This window comes from Dreissena polymorpha, chromosome 1, assembly GCF_020536995.1.
Source record: "Dreissena polymorpha isolate Duluth1 chromosome 1, UMN_Dpol_1.0, whole genome shotgun sequence".
Classification (NCBI taxonomy): Eukaryota; Metazoa; Mollusca; class Bivalvia; order Myida; family Dreissenidae; genus Dreissena; species Dreissena polymorpha.
In genome coordinates, this window is record NC_068355.1 from 110,698,760 (window position 1) to 110,723,771 (window position 25,012).

Sequence of the window (25,012 nt, forward strand, 5' to 3'; positions counted from 1 at the left end):
AGTGGCGCCGTTGAAAATGCACTAATTGACCCTATGACCTAGTTTTTGACCCGGCATGACCCATATTCGAACTTGGCCTAGATATCAACTAGATGCAACTGCTGACCAAGTTTGGTGAAGATCGGATGAATACAATTTGAAATAGAGTCCGGACAAAGTGGCCCCTTTGAAAATGCACTTATTGACCCTATGACCTAGTTTTTGACCCGGCATGACCCATATTCGAACTTGGCCTAGATATCAACTAGATGCAACTGCTGACCAAGTTTGGTGAAGATCGGATGAATACAATTTGAATTAGAGTCCGGAAAAAGTGATGCCTTCCGCCCGCCGCCCGCCGCCCGCCGCCCGCCGCGGGGTTTCACATAATACGTCCCGTATTTTATACGGGCGTATAAAAATAGAAAAAACTATTTAACAAGCACCAAATAATTTCCAATAATTAATTAACAATATTATATCTTGCACAACTATATATCCAAACCAGTATCTATTTTGAAAGTGTAATTCATCAGATCCATTTACACACAAAAAATCTGACAATATCAGTTTTGCAAACAGGACAGTAACAATGATTTCAAATGCTTGCATAAATATAGAATCTGGCACGAGTTGTCATATCATACCATATATTATTAAACAAGTTCAGGAATTTTGTTTGTAAGCGAGCCTCTGGCGAGCTTACTAACGAATTTCATGGACGAGTTTAATAAAATATGGTATGATATGACGAGTGTCAGATCTTTTTTATCACATGCTTATAAATGAGCAAATTAAATAAATATTTACGCAAACATAATGATAAATCCCGAATGTTGTTTACATTTAGTGACGTCATTTGACGTTGCAACGTCATTTCAGCGAAATAACAAAATGCGATTGGTCAATAAACGAAAACTAAGCCAATGAAAACGCTTTAAAATGTTGTATTACACGTGTGTAATATAAAAAAATATGTGATGGTTATATTAAATGGGAAACAGGGTATGGCATGTGATAAAACATAATAATCGTCATTATTTTAACCTAATAAAATTATTTTTGTTCTTTTAATTAAAATCTACACTTCCAAATATTAATTTTAAGTTCTTCAAGGCAAGTTAATTAAAATGCAGATTTTCCAAAATTGCATCACTATTTTTATCCCATATTTTGTTATTTCCAAAAGTGTAAAGAACACACACAAGAAAGACAATTCCTTTTCAATCAAATATTTAACATTATACTACTTTCCTTAAACATTCCTATGAATGAAACACTCAACTGTTCAACTTTTCTAAAGCGTCTCCTCCCATTTCGCAGAATGAATCACTGTCTTGATGAAGTATCATGTAAAATGGGAACACCTAAAAATTCTCACTGGTCAACTTGACAAAAATGCCTTCGGGTTTTGTTTAATTGGACAAAGCTCTCTGGTAAAGGGCCCTTAAACAAAGATATCTAATAGTGATATTTCACTGCAACTTTAAACATATAATATTACAGTTTTTAAAAATAAAAAATAAAACTTAATTATATATGAAAAATAGCAAAATGACTAATGGAACTATATAACAGTTTTTGTGTTCTTTATCTCCACCGTTCTGAATGAATCATTATGGATTAATTTATTGCATTCTTAATATAGTAATTGCATATTTTGCGTTTTGAAATAAAGTATATGTTTCATCAACAAACAAGTCATTTCAGCGGTATTGCACTCACTGTACTGCTTTTCTTATTATGACATTTTATTATTTATGACAAAGAAAGAACCCTTCCTGATCTTGTCACTGCACAAATTTGTATACAACTTCAACACATTATAATTATTTATGTACCGTACCAAATGAATGTTTACAAAACAGAGATGTGGAATTTGAATAAAAGTTCACTAAATTATACGTAAATTTATGACAGCATGATAACAACAACAACATGAACAAGATATGCTAGTAAACTACACATGTATGCCCCCAACTTGCTGCCGAAAATAAATATGGTGAAATTGTTCAAAGATTTTTCTAATATTGCACGCCCTAATATTGCACGCTATTTTTCTGCTTGCTGTCCCGTTATTTCCTAGTCCTGGTTGTAGAATGACAACTTCTACCTGGACATTCGTCAGGTCAAGCATGTTAACAATAGTATTTAGTGGTAGTGATTTTTTAATGTTTTTGTTTTTCTATGGTAGAGGAAAAAGGGGGAGGAGGGCATCAGGTGGAGTTGAAAAATAATATAATTGAATTGCTGGTTATGACAAATATACATACTAGAACATGACATGCCAGTTATTCAAGCATTTTCATTTATCACAGCAATAATGTAGAGAATTAACAGGTATGCAATCCACACAATTAAATGCTTTGGATACCAATTAAGAAATATGGGCTGTCAGTTGTAGTGGAAGCCATTGTGTGAATACGTTTTTTGTCACTGTGACCTTGACCTTTGACCTAGTGACATGAAAATCAATAGGGGTCATCTGCCAGTCATGATAAATTGATCCAATTTAGCTGGATGGGAGAGTCCACTAGGCATAAATGGGTTAAATTTTTAGGAAAGAAAAATACAAAGATATTTGACCTTTGACTTTGAAGGATGACCTTGACCTTGTCTTTTCACCACTCAAAATGTGCAGCTCAGTGAGATACACATGCATGCCAAATATATAGTTGCTATCTTCAATATTGCAAAAGGTATCAAACTTTAACCAAGGTTAAAGTTTTTGATACTTTAACCAAGGTTAAAGTTTTTGGACACACACATACAATGAATGAAATATAGGCTGTCCGTTGTAGTGGCAGCCATTGTGTGAAGACCTTGACCTTTGACCTAGTGACCTGAAAATCAATTGGGATCATCTGTCAGTCATGATCAATCTACCTATGAAGTTTCGTGGTCCTTGGCCTAATTATTCTTGAGTTATCATCCGCAAACCATTTTACTGTCTCGAGTCACTGTGACCTTGACCTTTGACCTAGTGACCTGAAAATCAATAGGGGTCATCTGCCAGTCATGATCAATGTTCCTATGAAGTTTCATGATCCAAGGCGTAAGCATTCTTGAGTTATCAACCGGAAACCATTTTACTGTTTCAAGTCACTGTGACCTTGACCTTTGACCTAGAGACCTGAAAATCAATAGGGGTCATCTGCCAGTCATGATCAATGTACCTATGAAGTTTCATGTTCCTAGGACTAAGCGTTCTTGAGTAATCGACCGGAAACCATCTGGTGGAAGGACCGACCGACGGACGGACGGACCGACCGACGAACCAACCGACCGACATGTGCAAAACAATATACCCCTCTTCTTCGAAGGGAGGCATAATAAACACATTTGGAAACAGCTGAATGGAAAACTTTTAAAAAGATGTCCGGAAAAGGAATAATGATTGTCTGGGTTGTCAAAACAGCTTAGGAACGACTATCCAGTTTGTCAAAATAAAATAGGAACAACAGTCCGCCTTTTTTTAATTAGAGTAGGAACGATTGTCCCTGGAAACGATTGTCCAGATACCTCCAGATAACAGGCTATAATGAGTATACATGGCACTGAATTACAGGATGATGTCTTAACACAGAAACTAGTGTTTATCATTTAAACAAGAGCTGTGTTTGTGAAAAACAAGCCACCTACTGCGATTTGAAGCCATATATTTGACCTTGAAGGATGACCTTTACCTTTTACTACTCAAAATGTACAGGTCCATGAGATACACATGCGTGCCAAATATCAAGTTTCTATCTTCAATATTGCAAAAGTTATGACCAAGGTTAAAGTTTTGGGACAGACACACACAATGACAGACAGACAGGCCAAAAACAATACTCCCCCCCCCCCTGATTCTGGGGGGGGGGGGGGGGGGGGGGCATAAAAACTGTTAGATCATGTTAGATCAATGGTGGCATTTCAAATAAGAAATGTGTTACTGATGCTCACATGGAAACCATTACAATTATTACACTGATCCTGCTCTCTACTTTATCCATCAGACACAAAACATGAGCAATATGTATTAATCTGGCACAATCAAGAGGCTGCAAAGGGTAGTAAATGTATAAATGTATATAATAATATATACATCACGCTGGTACCATCATTATATGGCTGAGAACCATCAGAAGCTGACACTGTAATCTCAAGGGAACCGGCATTCCAAGTCACTTCTATGCACCATGTATGTGATGGAATTACTTCAAAATGAAGAATAAAAGACTGATGAAATGGACAGAATTTCAGATTGATTTCCCTGCTGATCACCACAAATTTCCTGGATGGAAAATAGGTTTTCATAATCAACCAGTATGTTTTAACCCTTTGCATGCTGGGAAATTTGTTGTCTGCTGAATTTCTAAAATCATCACTTTCTTCACTTTTTTTCAAAGACCACTATCAGAATAGCAAACAGTTTGGATCATGATCAGACGCCACGTTTTGTGGCATCTGATCTTGATCCAAACTGTTTGCAAAGGCCTTTAAAATTCAGTTCAAGCCTAAAAGTGTTAATGTTATCAACATTTGTTTTCAATACATTATTTGTCAAACTGTAGAGCTAAGTGAATACACTGTTAAGTGCCATTTAATTAGGTCAAATGGTCATTTCTGATACAACAAGGGTACCTGCCAATTAAGCACAATTATGGCTTCAATTACACTGTCAGTAAAAATATCCCAAGGGGCAACAAATTGATGTCAAAACATTCCAACCAGTATTTCAAATATGATAAACATCTCCCATCATTAAATTGATCCTATTGTTAAGATCAGCCATCACCATTTTCACCACTTTCTATCCTAAGGTCATGTGGTTGGAATACCTCAATTACTGAAAAAGGTCAATGGTGGTTTTAATGGCTACTACATTTTCAAAATCCATTTCTGGATTATTTTCAATTGCAAAACATGATTATGACATGCAAGCTGCAGACAATTTAATTAATTTATTTATTTCAACAAGACATAGCATAATTTGATATTTTTTGTGTAGGAATAAAAAATGTAGAGCATTTACTGATATACAGTCTTCAGTCATATTGACCATATTTCTTATATGCCATTACTATGAATTAAGAATGTTCTGCAATTTAATGGGCATTTTTGTAAGGAGCAATTTTATCTTTGCAAGACCAAACCAAATCTGGACAGAACAATCACATCCAACATGTACTGGAATGTTGATTTTTGTCACACTTCTTCCTGGGAGGCAATTCTCCACCAGAGATTGGGGAGATAGCGAGTGTGATCCCTGTTCTGGTTTTGTGCAAATGACCTTGCTCAACTGGTCCCACCCAGAAGATAGGCTCATCTGCTCTGACAATGTGCCAATGATCATTCTCCATTGGTTCTGACCTAAATCAGACTAAATAGAGAAGTTCCCCAATAAGCTTCAGGAATAATTTGTACAGACAATTATCCCAGTACTTATAATTTTAACCTTAAGTAATTGATAACTGGTATTACAAGCTAAGCATGACAATGGGAAAAGAGTGAGTATGTAAAACAATCACTGATATAATAGCTAAATACTGTTTCAAATGGCCAACAAATCCAAACAAACACAAAATAAAGCACACCCAGTCTGTCTGAGACTTACCGTTCTTGATGACATCACTGTTGATTACACCGTCTGAGACTTACCATTCTTGATGACATCACTGCTGATGACACTGTCTGAGACTTACATTTCTTGATGACATCACTGCTAATGACACTGTCTGAGACTTACCATTCTTGATGACATCACTGTTGATGACATCATTGCTGACTGCTGATGTTCTAAGAAGCTTCAGTTCTCCACCTGAACAATTCAAAATGCAGAATTAAAAGGAAGCTTATTTCTCTGCTAAAATATGACAAGTTAAGCTCCGACAGGTACTTGATGAGCTATAACAGCAAACTTTAAGTCTTGGTCATCCCAATTTTGACCAGTAGTTTTCATGTGTATTCATTATATCTGAATATAGTGCTAATAATGGACAGCAGGTGTTAAGCAGGTAATAGGAAAAATGTTGGCAATGTTGTAATTAGGAATTAAGTCTTAAAATGTCCAGTATGTACACTATTGAACAGTTTCCTGCAACCCCTTAGACAGTGTGGAATTTTAAATAAATTTTAGTTTTCAGCTTCAATCTTAAACATAAACCACCTTCTTCTATAACAATATTTTTTACTGCCAATGCAGATGCATTTTAAATGCTTTTATATTTTAAGTCTAATTTCAGTTTTAATCTCCCTTTGATTTTATTACCTGAAAGTGTGTTTTTGGCATGTAGATTTACTCAGTGCCCACTAGCTTTAAAGGGACCTTTTCACAGATTTTGGCATGTTTTAAAGTTTGTCATTAAATGCTTTATATTGATAAATGTAAACATGGGATCTAAAAATCTCCAGTAAAATAAACAAGAATACAATTAAAGAAAGAAACAAGAGCTGTCTCCATAGGATGACATATGCCCCCAATAAACGCTTTGATAGAAGTTATTGAAATGCACTAAGTGACCCCGTGACCTAGTTTTAGACGAGGCATGACCCACATTCGAACTTGACCTAGATATTGTCTAGATACAACTTCTGAGCAAGTTTGGTAAAGATCGGATGAAAACTATTTGAATTAGAGAGCTGAAACGAAAAGTGGTTATTGAAATGCACTAAGTGACCCCGTGACCTAGTTTTTGACCCGGCATGACCCATATTCTACCTTAACCTAGATATTGTCTAGATACAACTTCTGAGCAAGTTTGGTAAAGATCGGATGAAAACTATTTGAATTAAAGAGCGGACACGAAAAGTGGTTATTGAAATGCACTAAGTGACCCCCGTGACCTAGTTTTTGACCCGGCATGACCCATTTTCTTACTTGACCTAGATATTGTCTAGATACAACTTCTGAGCAAGTTTGGTAAAGATCGGATGAAAACTATTTGAATTCAAGAGCAGACACGAAAAGTGGTTATTGAAATGCACTTAGTGATTCCGTGACCTAGTTTTTGACCCGGCATGACCCATATTCGAACTTGACCTAGATATTGTCTAGATACAACTTCTGACCAAGTTTGGTAAAGATCTGATGAAAACTATTTGAATTAGAAAGCGGACACGAAAGTGTGACAGACTGACAGACAGACAGACTGACAGACACACAGACAGACTTATGGACGGACGGACAGTGCGAAAACTATATACCCCCTTTTCTTCGAAAGGGGGCATAAAAAGTAACCCTCAACTGCACTGCAATCCTCGTAGTATCAAAAAATACAATAACAACAACAGAATTCCCCAAATTATTCAATTGTTTCGTGTTGCAAAGCTTTATAATGTTCAGGTTTTAAAATCGTCAAAAGATGCACATAATACATATTTTAGAGCATGGTAAATGTTCAGTATTACTGTTGCCTAACAAATATCATAATTTCAAGGAAAATTTGCGAATCTGAAACAATTTTTTGAAGTTTGTCATGAAATGCTTTATATTGATAAATATAAACATTAAATTTTAAAAGCTCCAGTAAAAAATCAAAAATAAAATTTAAAAACGGTAAAAAAAGTAGCGCGCAGCTGGGCTAGAACCAGTGACCCCCGGAATCCTGAAGTAAAAACACTTTAGCCAACTGAGCTATCCTGCCAAGCATGCATATCATGCGTATTTTATACGTAATATAAGCAATCTTCGTAGTTTCACAAATTAAAACAACAACAACAGAACTCTCCAAATTATTCAATCGTTTCGCGTTGCAACGCTTTATAATTTTTAGGTTTTTAAATCGTCAAAGGATGCATATTATGGCTATATTAGTCCATGGCAAATGTTCAGTAATACTGTTTCCTCACAAATATCATAACTAAACCGAAAATTTGCGAATCTGAAACAACTTGTTTTAATTTTGTCAATTTACCAAACCGTGAAAAGATCCCTTTAAGGAAACTGTTTGTTCTGCATTTCACAACTTGGTTCACATTTCTGCACTAATAAATTATGTGGGAAACTAGAGCATTAAATTGTCATTGCTTTCAATCCTCAGGGTCACATGCATTGAGTTTGATAGCAGACAACATTTTTTTGGCATATTTGGGATTATGATGCTCTCTTGCTGTTTATCAAACTATATCATTTGGAAAAAAATATGCCTTTAAAATTGTAAACAAGTTTCATGATGATCCATAACCAAACATAACACATTAACTTTAACAAATATTGCAATATCATGAAACTTACTTCATTTATTGCAATCAGTTTAAACTTTGCTAAGAAAATCTTGCAATTGATCATGCCAGTTTTACTTTATTATAAAATCTGTCAAAAAAGAAAACAGCATATAACAACAAATAATTTTGTTGCATTATAAAGCTATTTTAATTAGCTTGAAATAAATGTTCTGTTTAATGACACAATCGTTCATCCAACATTTTTCATGACCACACAAATTAAACACCTAAGAAAAGTGGTCCAATCATTCATTTCTCTCAGATCAATGGTTGTAAATGCAAGAAACCAGCTGTTACACAACTGCCAAAGAAACAACATATTTATCTGTGAACAGCGCACATGAAAACATGAAAACATTTAAAAAGAACTGCCTGGATGAAAACGATGTTAATGCTACAAAACATAAATTTGTAATTCAAATCTCAAGCAAAGATGGTGAATATCATGTAAAATCAATTTAAAACTAACATGCAATTACATTTAATACATGATAAGGTGATGGCAGAATAATTCAAACACATGCAAAGAGTCTTTAAGCATTCACATAAATTCTCAAAATCAGCTAAGATTTTGCAAAATATTTCGTAAAATACAGTTAAATCCATAAATAATCAGTGTTCCATATGACAAAAGTCAAAATTTCAATGCTAGATGTGGTCTGATTTTAACGAGATAATTAATGCTTGACTGGCTTTCGGCAGTATCCAAAGAACATGGTATTCATAAGAACTTTGTGACATTGTGCTTCGGAAGCTGCAAGAAGCCAATCTCGCGTTAGCTCGTAAATGTTCGGATATCGAAGCCGAAAAGTCACATGGAATATACTGTGACAAAAAATTAAAAACAAGCATTTTGTATCGCGTTAAATCTAGGTTACAAGACCACATCTAGAGTTGAAAATTGACTATTGTTATAAGGAACATATTGATTTTGTTTGTGTTAACTTTATTTTTCGAATTATTGTATTACATATTTTTGATTTTGAGTGTTAAGTTTGAGATTGTTTCCTATACTCATATTTGGTTTTGTTTACAGCTATAAAGATGTTTTACAAGTAAAACGGCACCAGTCCATTAAACAAGTTTTGTTGTACATGTACAGACTGTTATGTATGGCATTATTTTATTGGATTACAGTACAAAAACTAATATATTCGTAGAAACATGGTGTGTATTTCATTGTACATAATATATATTTATATATTGAGTTTATCATTACATTCAATATCTTTGTTATTGTAATTGTTAGCTGAAAGGTTGTTTTTGGTTTGAAAATATTGACAACACCACATCATACTTGGCATTATGAATACGTTTTTTTGCAGATAATTGATGCACATTTTAGCACCAATAAATCTGGGATGAATAAGTGAACTTCATGGCCACACAACATTACATATTAACTTACCGTTATAAAGAGTGCAATTTGGAATCTTACTACATGTATTTCAATCTATTGCAATTTATGCACGCTTAGGCAGTTTTATTGTAAATTCTGTCTTAAAAATCTGGGTATTATTTATAACAACAAATAATTTGGCCCTGTTATCTATCTATTCTTATTAACCAGAAATAACTGTAATATAAAATGACAAAATAATACATTTTTCATAACCACAAAAATGACACACCTGTGACATATGGTCCATTAACTATACAGTTCTGTCTCCCAATGTTATATGCACAAGAAACAGCTGTAACACAAAATAATGTCAAAGATACGCCCTTTTTATCTGCAAACAAAACATGTGAAAAAGTTTTAACACTCTGGTTGAAAACATTACTTTGAAGATAAACAATAATTGATATAATTCTTTTTTTTTTGTTGCATTTGTGATTTGCAGGCTGTTCTGGACAGAATAGCCATCGTTTCACTAAAATTTCATGTTTGTGCAAGAGGCATGGAAAGGCATCAAATTCAACATCGAACTTCCTGCAGAAGAGTTGTCACCAGAAACAAGGAAATACTTATTGCTTAAAAATTGTATTCAACTTTAAGTACTTGAATTAGGAAAGAAACAAGTGTCAATTCAAAAAATTCAGTTGATGGCTGCGTTTTTGGAAAAGTACCAGTCACTTGGGCTGTATGATTCACAAACCCATTTTTAGAATCAAGAATAAAGAAGAGATGTGTTTGTTAGAAACACAATACCCTTCTGCGCTGCTTTGAAGCCATATATTTGCATTTTGACTTTGAAGGATGACCTTGACCTTTCACCACTCAAAATGTGCAGCTCCTTGAGATACACATGCATGCCAAATATCAAGTTGCTATTTTCAATATTGCAAAAGTTATAACCAATGTTAAAGTTTTCGGACGGACGGACAGAATGACGGAAATTGACCTTTGATCTTGAAGGATGACCTTGACCTTCACTACTCATAATGTGTAGCTCCACGAGATACACATGCATGCCAAATATCAAGTTGCTATCTTCAATATTGCAAAAGTTATGACCAATGTTAAAGTTTTTAGACAGACAGACAGACTGACTGACGGACGGACAGTTCAACTGCTATATGCCATCCTAACAGATAATTTTATAGGGCGATTAGGTGTTATAGGTTTTATCAACATATTTCGCATTTTAAAAATCTGCCAATGTAGTGCGATTCGGCAAAGATAAATTCATCCAAAAATTTACAGAAACATAAATCACAACCCATTTGGAAATGTGAGGACCTTTATAAGTTGTGGCATGGTAGAGTTCGTAAAAGCAAATCGTTTTTTTTTGACTGTGTGATGAGCAAATTCCCGCCCAATTAAATTGATCATTACGATTAAACAATTGCTTTGAAAATGTACAAGTTAATGCATTCACAAAAACATTGTCTTTGCCGATCTAATAGATAAATTTGCATTATTCAAAAAGAGATGGAGCCAATGCCTAAGAGGTGGCACTCAGATAAGGACGTGGCGCCAACATTTATAGCTATTTTAAAGTGACATATTTTATGTTATGTTTACAGGACTAACATTCATTTTTGTAAGTTGCCTACTTCAGCACATTTAAGTCGCATCCGTTTTTAATTCGAAAAAGTAGTTTTCTAGTTATGTCTTGATGGAATTAAACATTCATCTTTGTAAGATAAGAACATTAAACATGTATTATACAAAAAAAAGTTAAAGGAAAAAGACCAAGCCTATTATCTTCAATTTTTGGAGTTGATAGTGAGAAAAAAACATACATGAGCCTAATTAAGATTCGTTGACCATGGCCTTTTAGTAAATTAAGAATTAGGATTAAGGGACACGAATCATCGTTTCAAGAATTAGTATTATCTTATATTTATTTCGTGAATTATGATACTGTATACAAAAATTGCTGTCGATTAACTATTTTGATAACATTGAGAATTTAGTTATTGGTGCTATTTAGTATTACAAAGTTTTGGTATAAATCGTACCAAATGTACCAAATAGCGTAATAATTTTTATGTTTTATTCATGTTGGTGACTTCTTATTGAGTTGATAACTTATTTATTTAAAACAACTAAATCTTATTTATTATAGAATGTGTTAATGTTCTGTAAAGATTTGGGCCTTTGTATGTACGTCGAAAAATAGAGTAAATACAACAAATAACATAATCTATCAAATGTCATGTGATTATGTCATTGCAACACGACTGTTAATTGATACATCCTGCATTGGTGCCACCTCCTATCATTAGCGCCACCTCCTAAGCATTGGCTCCATCTCTTTTGGAAAAATGCTTAATTATCTATTACATCAGCAAGAAGCCAATATTTTTGTGCATGAAGCATCTAATATATGGTGTACACAATCGTTTGATGTTGTAAGCAATTTAATTGGGTGGAAATTTGATTGTCACACGGGAAAAACTCACTGAAATGCTTATTCACCATGCCACAACTTATAAAGGTTTGCACCTTTTTAAATGAGTTGAGAATTTATGTTTCTGTACATTTTTGGATGATTCATCTTTGCTGAATCGCACTTTATTGCCTGATTTTAAAAATAATGCCATATATATTATGCTGAAAAAAAACATACAAAACCTTATCATCCAGTAAAATTATCCATGAAATTTCAAAAAATCCCGGCCTATTAGCGCCACCTCGTAAGTTGCATTGGCTCATTTATTAATGCATCTCAAAAAAGAGGTGGCGCCCGTGATTAACGGGCGTGTAAGTGGAGAATGATGAGGATAAAGGCAGTTAATGCCAATTTTACTCAACATGAAAGCAATTTTTGAATATTCCAGTTTGAAGAATATTCTTTAGTCTTAGTCTTAAGTCCCAGAATTGTTTGTTGAATATGGGTAAGGTTGGCTGGCATGTAAGCGCACTGTGCCAGTGTTCTAGTAGTCTTGCCTTGGAGCCCTGCACCGGGAACACCTCCTCTACAGTTTACTTAATAACCAGGTATTAAATTTATTTAACATCAAAGTAAGTAACATGACAGGGAATAGATATATCGTGAATACTAATGCAAAATGGGATCCTTGAAAAATATCAGAAAATTGAAGGTCTACAGAAACATAATAATATTCTACATAATTGTTATACATAATTTTAAAGTTCTGAAAACACAAACCTTATAATACTCTGAAATATTTCCATAAAATTTCTATCACATCCATGAAGCACTTCATAAGAAATATATTTAAGGATAAACTCAAGCCCAAACATTTGATCACAACTTACAACATTGTTAATAAATCCAGTTGTTAAACAAAATGATGGTTTTTCATAGTTATATTCTTTACATCACAAAACAACACTTTGCCAGCAAACCATTCCAAACATCATGCACATCTAACAAATGCCTCTTGCCATTAACATCAGACATAACCATCAAAGCAAAGCTTTCTGCTCCACTCTGTTCTACATGTGCTTGCAGATTCCACAGGTCTCTGTTACATCCTTATCACATGTTTTACACTTTCTCACAAGCTGCATGAATTAATTGGCATAAAAATGTTGTGTTTTATTTCACAGCTTTATTATAAAATTAATAAACCTCAAAGCATTTACTTGTTTCAGCAGGATATCATCTCAACCCCTCTTGATATCACCTCAACTGGCATAAAAACCCAATCAAGTCCAAATTAATTGATTTCAGAATTTTGTCGTGCTAAAAATTGGAACAATATCAAAGTTCGTTTGTCTAGAAATGTGTAGAATGCATCCATGGAAATGGCTTGAAGTTTAAGAAGTAATTTGTTGGATTATCTCACAAAGAAATACACCTGTCAAGAAACATATCATGCCACAAAAACAAACTTTCAACAGTTCTACTATAAATTTACTTCAATTAGACAATTCAAAACTTAAGATCTTCAGTGGAGTTATTTTTTTAAAGAAAAATAGACTAGCTAAGATTGTTTAGTGCAAATGTGCAAACTTAAGTTATTGACTTTCAACCACATGTTTGTTGTTTTTCCATTTTTGGTAACAGCAACATTGACCTTGACCTGAATTAACCTAAATTAATTCCCAAGATACATCTGCATGGAATATACACTCACACACATACAATTTTAGTGCAATATCTGAAACCAAGTTTTTGAGTGGAAACAGTTCTTTTATTATTCTATTTTTTACAGTGACCTTGACCTTGACTTTACTTAACCAAAATATAATTCCCAACTAGGTTTCCACGCAAGCTTCTATATCCAAATTTTCATCAAGATTAGAGTCTATGCAAACTAAAATTATCAACAGAAAACCACTTAGTATCATAAAAAAAGAAAAATTTGGCAAATTTGGGAGTTTGATAGAGAACCGCCAAATAGGTAAAGAGGAGTAAAAAACATAACAGTTTTGAGACTATAATTACACTATAAAATGTTAAAACCAACAAAGTGGCATGATTCTGCAAAAACTTGTCACAGGAAAAACAGCAAAAGCTATTTTCATTTACTTTTATATCCACTTAATGTTATTTAACTGTCAAAGTTTCAGCGAGATACGTCAAGTGGATTAACAAAATTTGAAAACAAAAGATTCTGGTAGTACATACCTATGTTCTTCCACACTGACAAGTTACATATGTTTACTCTGCGGCAGCATTAAAATCTTCGTACAACTTTAAGTTACCACTGATTTCTTAGCTAAAAACAAGAGGTTGTCACATATGAATATCCCCCCACCCCACCCACCCACACAGTTGAATGCTGCATGACCTTTTGTGTGGCAAGGTGTAGTAATAATCATACAATAATTAGTTGAAACTTGAAAAGTGGATGCTCCAAGTATAGTCTCATTTATAAGACGAGGAAAGAATTTAGAGATACTTTTTATATGGGCTAAATTCTTTGGAACGTCTCATCGGGGAAAAGTCAAAAATGTGTTGGAAACCAGAAAGTTTAAATTTTCATCAATTTGCGTGAAATTGCAAAATAACATTACCAACTCATTCAGTTTTGGTTAAGAAGTCCATTTTTACCTCAAATATCGTCGAATTGAAGTTAGAAAGGCATAAATTCATCAGTTAAACTTCTGCTTAAATCGCAAAACAATCACTGACCTGTAGCCATGTCATGAAACTGATTTAAATATGAACCAATCAGAAGAAGGCATTACGATGTAACGTGTACGCGTAATTTTATTTAACAAGAGCATTTAACACCGACTTTTACCTAACTAGATCTAGTATGCTAATCTTTTCCATTAAATAAGCAATGTTCAAAACAGATATGGTGCAGTTTCTATTCACTGTTCTTCGTTTCAGCAAGTTTTTATGCATGTCTTTTTGGCACCTCTGTCTGTGTTGTTTTAAGTACTTACATTCTACGTTACATAGGATGGTATACTGTACGATCTGTATCAATATTATTTATGTACAGTATAAAAATAATAGATGTAATTCATTTCCGAACTTTTTAATTGTCACTTTAGAAAAAAAACAATGCTAAATTAATCCAGAAAAGTATAATAACATCGGTTTACAATGTAACGCTCTGCACCAGAACAGATGAGCGCAAACTGTATTTTACGCTGTTTATTCTTCCGCATTTAAACCAGATGCTTTACATCAAGGTCGTGTTATCGATTTATATCTACACAGCGAGCGAATCGAGAGATATTTAAAAATTGAATAGTGGGTGGATTTAAATTGATCAGGCGTGCAAAATTCAAAGTGTCATTACATAATTTTTACGGAATATTATCGAGAAATGAATTATCTACACAGGTATGTAAATATTATTGCAATACGTTGATATTAAGTGTCTTATATTGGGGCTTGAATGTTGCGCAAAAAATCCTTGCGCAACAATATAGACAAAGAAGGAAAAATTCCCACAATTAATTGAATGGTTCAGCCGTTGGACGCTCCAAATATTCCCAATTTAAAAAGTAGCTTAATATTTGAGAGCATCAACAAGTTGGACTACTCCATCTATATTTCACAGAAGCCAGAAGGTTGCCGTGGTGTAAAGGATATGGTGTCCGCCTAGCGACCGGGAGGTCACGGGTTCGATCTCCACCGTGAGAGCGTTCTTTAATTCTCCCCCAAAGACACCAAGTACTGGTTCTAGGCCCAGGAAACGGACTCAAGAGCGTTTATATAAGCCTTAGGCTTTCGATGCAATCGAGTTTAAACTAGAAGCGACATACACAGAATACAAACAGTAAATACAGTAAGCATGTATCAGTCCTTTGTAACTGTACATAAAGCCTATTTCAAATTGATTTTGAAGCACGATCTTAAGTTGATGCATACAATATGTATTATTGAAATGATTAACCGTTTGCCCATGACCTATACTATAAAGAAATATTACTAACAGTCGCGTCAATATCTATGAACAGCTATTTGCAGCCCTGCATCACCAACAATTTAAGCAAGCTTGAATATTGTTTGTAGAAAAATTTGTGAGAATTTTGCTCGACAAGTTTGTGTCAATGGTCAGTGAAACAGACAGTGGTTCAGGCGATGTTGGTGCTTTGTGATTTTCTTTCTTCAAAAATGGTATTTTTACAAGTTTAATGTCTCATAAGACAAGTCATAAGACAGGACCAATATAGGTAACAGAGTGGACAAAAAGATGACAGACACTGAACAAGGTAAAAAGTCAACAAGGGGCTAATGTTATATATGAACTTTGAAGCAGCTGAAGTGTAAAGGATAATCAAAAAAGTGTAAAACTCCATTAGTGCTACATTCAATTCAGTATTAATGCCCTTAAATGTCAAGAAAGAATAGTGTAAATGGTGTACCTCGGTCATTTCAAGCCACCTGGTACTTCAGCCTTACTGTGCACAATTGATTGCAAGAGAGAAATCCAGACACACATGTGACAGGCCATATGAATCAGCCACCAATTAGTGCATACTTAAACAGGAAATAACTCCATTGAACCAATCACACACTTACCACATAAGTTATGGAGGCTGGAGAATATTCTATAATATATACTCTGTATATTTGGGGTCAACTCAAGGAGACCCATGTGTCTGCATATATTTGCTGAGGTCAATCTTTCGCAACAATACATATGGATGGCAACGTACAGAAATAACTTGAACAGCAGTGAGCAGGGCTTTTATAACAAATAGTAATACATAGTTGTCTTTCCTTAATACGATTTCATCAAAATCTTTGTCAGTAGTTCTTAACCAGTTTATTTTTGTATATTTGAGATTGAAATTCAGCCCAATTCCCAATCTCTTTTGCTAAGAAAGGCTTGGAATTTCAGCTTATGTGAGTACAGAAAACATTTCTGAAACAACTAGAGCTTTGTTACAGACGTGACAAATACCCCTACATGCCGCATTGACACAGAATATTTTGCATGTTGTCTTCACAAAAAACAGCGAACACCATGCTCAATGTTTAAAACACACTAAGTGACCCCGTGACCTAGCTTTTGACCCAGCATGGCCCATGTTCAAACTTGACCTACACATCATCTAAGTACAACTTCTGATCAAGTGTGGTGAAGATCGGATGAAAACTACTTGAATTAGAGAGCAGACAACATGCTGAATGTGTAAAACATACTAAGTGACCCCGTGACCTAGTTTTTGATCTGGCATGGTCCATGTTCTAACTTGGCCTTAAAATCATCTAGATAAAACTTCTGACCAAGTTTGGTGAAGATCGGATGATAACTACTTGAATTAGAGAGCGGACAACATGCTGAATGTAAAAAAACGCACTAAGTGACCCCTGGACCTAGTTTCTGGTCCGGCATGGCCAATGTTCAAACTTGGCGTAGAGATCATCTAGATAAAACTTCTGACCAAGTTTGATGAAGATATATTGGATGAAAACTACTTGAATTAGAAACCGATAACATGCTGAATGTTTAAAACGCACTAAGTGACACCGTGACCTACTTTTTTATCCGACATGACCCATATTCAAACTTAACCTAACATCATCTAGATCTTCTGACCAAGTTTGGTGAAGATGGGATGACTACTTGAATTAGAGAGCGGACACCATGCTCAATGTTTAAAACGCACTAAGTGACCCCGTGACCTAGTTTTTGACCTGCCATGACCCATGTTCGAACTTGGCCTAGACATCATCTAGAACCAACTTCTGACAAAGTTTGGTGAAGATCGGATGAAAACTACTTGAATAAGAGAGTGGACTTCATGCTGAATGTTTAAAACGCACTAAGTGATCCCGTTACCTTGTTTTTGACCAGGCATGACCCACATTCGAACTTGACCTATACATCATCTAGATACAACATCTGACCAAGTTTGGTGAAGATCTGATGAAAACAACTTGAATTAGAGAGCGGACACTTAAAAGGGACAGACCGACCGACAGACAGACAGACAAGCTCTGTGACTCCTATATACCCCCCAAAACTTCGTTTGTGGGGGTGTAATTATTGTTTACTTTGTCATGCTCACACTATGCAGCAGCCTACTTTTTTATTAAAAATAAAATGTATACATTCTTCAAAACGATACATGTAAACAGCATCGTATCTCAAACTTTTATCAATTTTTCCCAAGAAAAAAATAAATAAGGTAATTGTTGAAATTAGCCATCATACTAAGATGCAAGTATACAACTATAAAACAATGTTTACACAAAGAGAATAGAAACAAGAGATGTGACAGTGTTTGTCAGAAACACAATGCCCCCTATTGCGCCACTTTGAAGCCATTTATTTGACCTTTGACCTTGAAGGATGACCTTGACCTTTCACCACTCAGAATGTGCAGCTCCATGAGATACACGTGCATGCCAAATATCAAGTTGCTATCTTCAATATTGCAAAAGTTATGACCAAGGTAAAAGTTTTGGGACACACATACAATAAATGAATGAATGAATGAATGAATAAATGAATAAGACAGACAGACAGACAGACACACAGACAGGCCAAAAACAATATACCCACCATCATTCGATCCGGGGCATACAAATCTTCTAACCATGAGCTTACTAAAATAAAAAACTTACCATAACATGTAACCCACAATATAAGTGATAGTCAATGAAAACTATAACACTTTCAAACACATTCCAGATTTTTATCCAGTTACATATCCATATCTACAAGATGTATTTCCTATCTTCTAAGTCACAATAGAACAAATACACAGTCTTGTAATTAGCTAATATAACTAACAATATAAAAGACACTTCTCACTTTTGACATTAAATGCTTTCCAAGAAATGTATGTGGGACAATTATACTTAATGTCAAACTGTTTTACATTGCTAGGAAAAACTCTGCAACAATCCCGATGAAGAAACAACAACACACTTGAGACATATATCTGGCACAAAATTATAACCAGCAATCAAGAGAAATAATCTTCAGGCTCAAGTGACTCACAATTAATAATACTCCAGGTATCTAACCCCAAAAATCAATGCCAGGAGTCACCGCTGCATGTTGCCTACAAACATAGTTCCCTAGTAAAACAAACTTGTCACAGGCATCGCACAGTCTTGTATTTCAATGTCTAACATCATCATTGACGGCTACTTTCAATACCTAACATTATTACTGACGGCTAAGGTACAGCTATGGTACAGTATGAACATGGAAGTGAGTCAGATTTACAATAATCAATAGCAAGGATATTCCTATGAGTTTATTGCCCTGTACCAATGTTTATATAGCTTAAACATTACAAGAATAGTGTATTGTATGTGTCTGAATGTCCTTTTTTCCCAGAACGCATGCTCTTAACTATTAAATGGAGTGGTTTTGACTTCAATGATTCCATCTACAATCTGCCACACCTTCTCATAACTATCAAGTAAAAGTAAACATACTCAAGTTGAATTTTGAGGTTCGGATAAAAAATTGTTTCAAATAACATTAATTGCAGTTTACTTTCCCATGTTGTATGTTGTTTATTTATGATATGAAAGGCTAATTTCTTTACCAACCCGGATGGTGGACACTTTGTGACACTTGAAATGACTTTCATGACTCACAGTTTCTAGTGTCTTCAGTAATTGACTCAATGTTGAATGGTAGATGAAAGTTCTAAACCGCAATATCTCAGCCGCACTATACGAAAAGGGGGTGTTCATGCATGTGCGTAAAGTGTGCGCTTCGAAGAGAAATACTTTGAACAAAAGATACCATAAAAGCTGAAATTGTTCTCCCTGATTAGCCTGTGCAGACTGCACAGGGTTATCTAACACAACACTTTACACACATGCATTAACCTTCCCCCCCCCCCCCCCCCCCCATTAGAAGCAAAGTGAAAATGGCTTTAGCAACCAGCATTAAACCAGAACAGCCTGTGTTTAATTCACAGTCTGTTCAGGTTTCATGCAGTCCGCACAGGCTAATCAGGGACAATACTTTCCGCTTTAATGATATTTTTCGTTTCAAGAATGTCTTGTCTTAGCAACAATCCAGTTTAGGTGGAAAGTGTCTTCCCTGATTAGCCTGTGCAGACTTTGTCTAATTGACACATTAAGAGAGTTCAGTAACTTTCTATCTCATTTGGCCTATTTTTTGGCGTAGCTGTTTAGCGTCACTTTTGACCTTACCTGACCTTTGTAAGTGTCCAATAAAATTCAAATAAAATTTCCGCAGCTGGGCCAAATGAATACACTTCATTTATTCCATTGGCTGATTTGAGCATACCACCAGAACATTGGAAACATGACCGCGTCTTTGTAACACTGTTTTACTGTGTGTTCAGCATGAAACAATTTTATCTCTAATGAAAATGCTTGATAGATAGAACAGTTTTACATTCAACTCTTGACATCAATACAGTTTGTGTGTGCAACTTTGTTTTCAGAGGATTGCCAGCGCCAGAGCGTTTGTACTTAAAGGCTATAATGTTCTCATATTTAGTAATTACTTCCATATTCATGTCTTTGTACTAGTATATTTAAGTTCATAAAAGTATCGTTTTTCTCCATCCTGATATTCGTTTTGGTCAATTGACATTGAACATTTAACATGTAAAAGTATAAAGTTTTAAACAAGCCGTCGTTCCAGCAGTGGAAGCATGGCCTCACTTTAATGCATTGCATTCCAAACCGCAAGGTATCAGGGGCAGTTCGCGGCCAGTAAAATAATCATTATATAATATAGACACTATCTCGTGAACTAAGTGAAGTGGATTTTTCTTTAGACCAAAAATATGTTAAATGAAGATATTCAGCGATATAAATTTGGTATGTCAATAATAGATTCTTAATGTGTTTTCAACAATACCATGATAAATATTTTTTTGATTAATTTAACAAGAATTATTCCACCATATTGACTTATGTATTAAGCATGAGCGCGATGATTCTCGATACTGTTAATTATCGAATCAAATAGCAATGCCCGACAAACCACTAAAACAGGTTTGTTCGAAGAACGCGTGTATATATATTTAAAATTTGTTCAGATACTTCGCGTGTGGCCATATGTTTTAATTTCACTTCCATTCTTCTTTTGGTTTTCTGTTTTGTATCTATAGGTTTATGACCAGCAATATGTAATAATATAAAATAAGCCGCAAAAACTCCGCTTAACATCCTGTACTGCGTGTGATGCAGCTAAGAACTGCACAGAAAAAGACAATCGCTATCTTTGATCTCATTCATTGAACTGACTTTACCTTGCACCAACTCCAACCACAATCAACCCCGTATATCTTTTTTAAAGATATTTCTTGTTCCTACTTGACTCAGATTTACAGAGGAAGGCACTGCACACTGAATAGCTTACCTTGAACTCTGGTTTATTGAAAGCGGCTTAGGAAACTTGAAAACACATGTTTTGGGACTGAGCAAATCAATTGTGCATAATTATGCTGTGATCATTTTCATCAGACAAGCTGGCATTCAGAGGTCATAATAATAGTTTTACAGACTGTCAGTATCTGTGATCATTAAAACATGATGTTTCATTACTTTGCTTTTTCTAAATACGTTAAGTCACAAAAGAATATTATTTATATCATTATAATTCTCTATTTTTTATCAAACATGTTGCTTGATTATTTCTCTACAAAAATTGGCTTTAAGCCCCTTACCCCCTCCCTGATTACTCACATAACTTTCCCATACAATCAGCATCAATTCATGAATCCATGAGTATACCAATAAGATCATTTTCAACAGACAATCCACAACCAATGTGGGAAGCCTGCACAATGTCATCCTTTCCACAAGAGGCTGAAGCTATTTAGAAATGAAATACTGGGCTATATCAGTCAGTGAAGTGCCTTGAATGTTAATGGCTTCAGTTTGACTCCCAGCCATTTCAAATACGTAAATTACTACATCATCTGCCAAATTCTGACATGCTGTTTAGAGTTGCTGTAACACTGATCGCTGAATTCTGACATGCTGTTTAGAGCTGCTGTAGCACTGATCATCATCTGTAATTCATATAACATAAGACATGCATCCTGATAGTTCACCACTACTTCCCTAATTCATATTTTTTTCATATGATCTTGAGGCATTTTCCTTTAAATTAGACCAACACAACTTTTTTTATACCCCCATTACCATTTGCCGGTCTGTCGGTCGATCTGTCGGTCTGTCCCGAAATTTCATCCGATCTTCAACAAATTTGGTCACAAGTTGTATCTTGATGATGTTTAGGTCAAGTTTGAATATGGGTCATGCCGGGTCAAAAACTAGGTCATGGAGTCACTTAGTGTGTTTTAAACCGAAAGTTTGTCCGGACCATAACTATGGCATTTATCATTAGATTTTAAAATAACTTGGTACATTTGTTCACCATCATGGGACGGTGTGTCACGTGAAAGAAGTATGTCAATAACTCCAAGGTCAAGGTCACACTTGGAGTTCAAGGGTCAAATGCTTGTCCGGGCCATAACTTTATCATTTATTGTGAGATTTTAAAATCATTTGGCAAATTTGTTCACCATCATGGGACGGTGTGTCGCGCGAAAGAATTACGTCAATATCTTGAAGGTCAAGGTCACACTTTGAGTTCAAAGATTAAAAATGGCCATAAATGAGCTTGTCTGGGCAATAACTATGTCCTTCATTGTGAGATTTTAAAATCATTTGGCACATTTGTTCACCATGATTGAACAGTGTGTCGCGCGAAAGAATTACATCAAAACCTCAAAGGTCAAGGTCACACTTTGAGTTCAAAGGTCAAAAATGGCCATAAATGAGCTTGTCCGGGCCATTACTATGTTATTCATTGTGAGCATTTGTCATATTTGTTCACCATCATTGGACGGTGTGTCGCGCGAAAAAATTACGTCGATAACTCCAAGGTCAAGGTCACACTTTGAGTTCAAAGGTAAAAAATGGCCATTAATGAGCTTGTCAGGGCCATAACTATGTTGTTCATTGTGAGATTTTAAAATCATTTGGCACATTTGTTCATCATCATTGGACGGTGTGTCGAGCGAAAGAATTACGTCGATATCTGCAACCTCAAGGTCACACTGTGAGTTAAAAGGTCAAAAATGGCCATAAATGATCTTTTCCGGGCCATTACTATGTCATTTATTGTGAGATTTTAAAAATACCGGGACATTTGTTTACAATCATTGGAAGGATGTGTCATGCAAAAGAATTATGTCGATAACTCCAAGGTCTAGGTCACACTTGGAGTTCAAAAGTAAAAAAATGGCCATAAATTTGGATGGTATGTCATGCGAAAGAATTCAAGAGTTCAAAGGTCGAAATAGCCATAAATAATAATGGCATTATAATTCTTAAAAATTGCCATAAATTTGATTCTCTTGTTTTGTGAAGACAGCATGCAAAATAGTCGGTGTCAATGCGGCATGTGGGGGTATACGTCACGTCTGTGACAAAGCTCTAGTTTAATGTTGGGTAAACTTAATCTTTTAAGAATCTATATAAATGGCACTTTTTTATTTGGATACAACATATTTTTTTGGTGTTATTTACGAATCTTAAATAAATATCTTCATGCACAATGTATGTCTTGCGAGTAAAAAGTGGTCCAAAAAATAAATACACTGAAACTCTGTTATTGCCGTTTCTGGGATCCAAGGATTGCGATATATACTGTGCACCATTTCACTTGACAGGTCATTCATGCATGTACATGTATTCAGGTTAGCATAGTTTGGCAATTTCAAAACACGCTATTTACCTACCTTATTGCATTATGTGTTCTATCCATGTGTTACACATACGCATGACATAAAAACCTTATTCCATATAAGTATTTTAAAATGCCTATAATAGAATTTGTTATACGAAAAACATTGCCAATTCTTATTGTTTAAGAAAGATGACAAAATACTGAATTGAAAGCATTCAAAAATTAGACCTCATGTACAATATCACATAATTCCCCCTTGTGGAAACATCATGGTTTAATATATGTATTTTGAATTCTGAATAAAAAATACTCAGGGTATGAGAGACAACTCACTCTAAGATCTTTATTTTGGATAAAAAATTGGTAGTGCAAAAACAATGCAAAATTTTCCTCTAAATTAAATACATGTCGTTTACGCTGTATCTTACTCGCAAATGGTGTTAAGATCGGTCAGTATTGATCTGTGACATTTACAGTTATTGTATGCACCTTCATGTGGCGACTGTGTATTTAGCGGTTGTATGCACCTTCATGTGGGGACTGTGTGTATTTAGCGGTTGTATGCACCTTCATGTGGCGACTGTGTGTATTTAGCGATTGTATGCACCTTCATGTGGCGACTGTGTGTATTTAGCGGCCTGAGCACTGATTAGCTGATATGATTACCAAGAAAAAAGTGATTGACAGCTCAGGCATTAATGTCAGTTCAAAGCAAATTCAATAGAGAATGTTGTGAAAGGTGACAGCAAAATTACATTTGATGTTTAGCAAGTGGGTTTTTTATCGCAGTACACACGCGCGTGAATGTGATGCAAAATGAAGCCAAACAATTTGTACCAAACTAGATTTATGAATATCAGATTAGACAGAAAATTTGAGTGGGTGAAAAAAAGGGGTCCACGGCCACATAGAGATATATTGGACATCAGGATATAACGGACCGAAATATAATGAAGTTGCAATGTACTGACAATAACAACTTTCGTAGAGTGTACATTCATGACTTACCCACAAGCACCAAGATCATAATTTCTTTGTTCTGCTCCATCTCCAAGTTAAAAGTTTCCTTGAATTTCTCAAACTGCTCTTTTATAATATCACCTGTTTCAAGTGGCAAAAGATCATTTAGAGAAATACTCATTAAATGTTTGCCATGAAGTTCTTCTTGGCAAGAAATGTCTCTTGAATGCATTTCTAATACCTGTGCCTCAGTCTTGTTTGTATGCACATTTTCAGTGATGGTGCCACCATTTAGTTCATCTGATATTTGCTCAAACGAAATACCAGACTTTTTACATATAAAATTTGACCTTTCGAAAAGCTGTTTTTCAGCATTTTCTAA

The 25,012-nt window shown here is 35.0% G+C and overlaps 1 protein-coding gene across 1 annotated transcript in view; it reads right to left on the reverse strand.

The window, feature by feature from the left end:
* The window catches only part of LOC127844326 (rho family-interacting cell polarization regulator 2-like), a 67,524-nt gene extending 42,791 nt beyond the window's left edge, over window positions 1–24,733 (reverse strand). Inside the window, 2 exon segments of the mRNA XM_052374436.1 lie at window positions 5,711–5,782; window positions 24,679–24,733. Coding sequence (XP_052230396.1) covers window positions 5,711–5,782; window positions 24,679–24,718 — 112 coding nt within the window. The 5' untranslated portion in view covers window positions 24,719–24,733.
* Window positions 24,734–25,012: the final 279 nt, after the last annotated feature.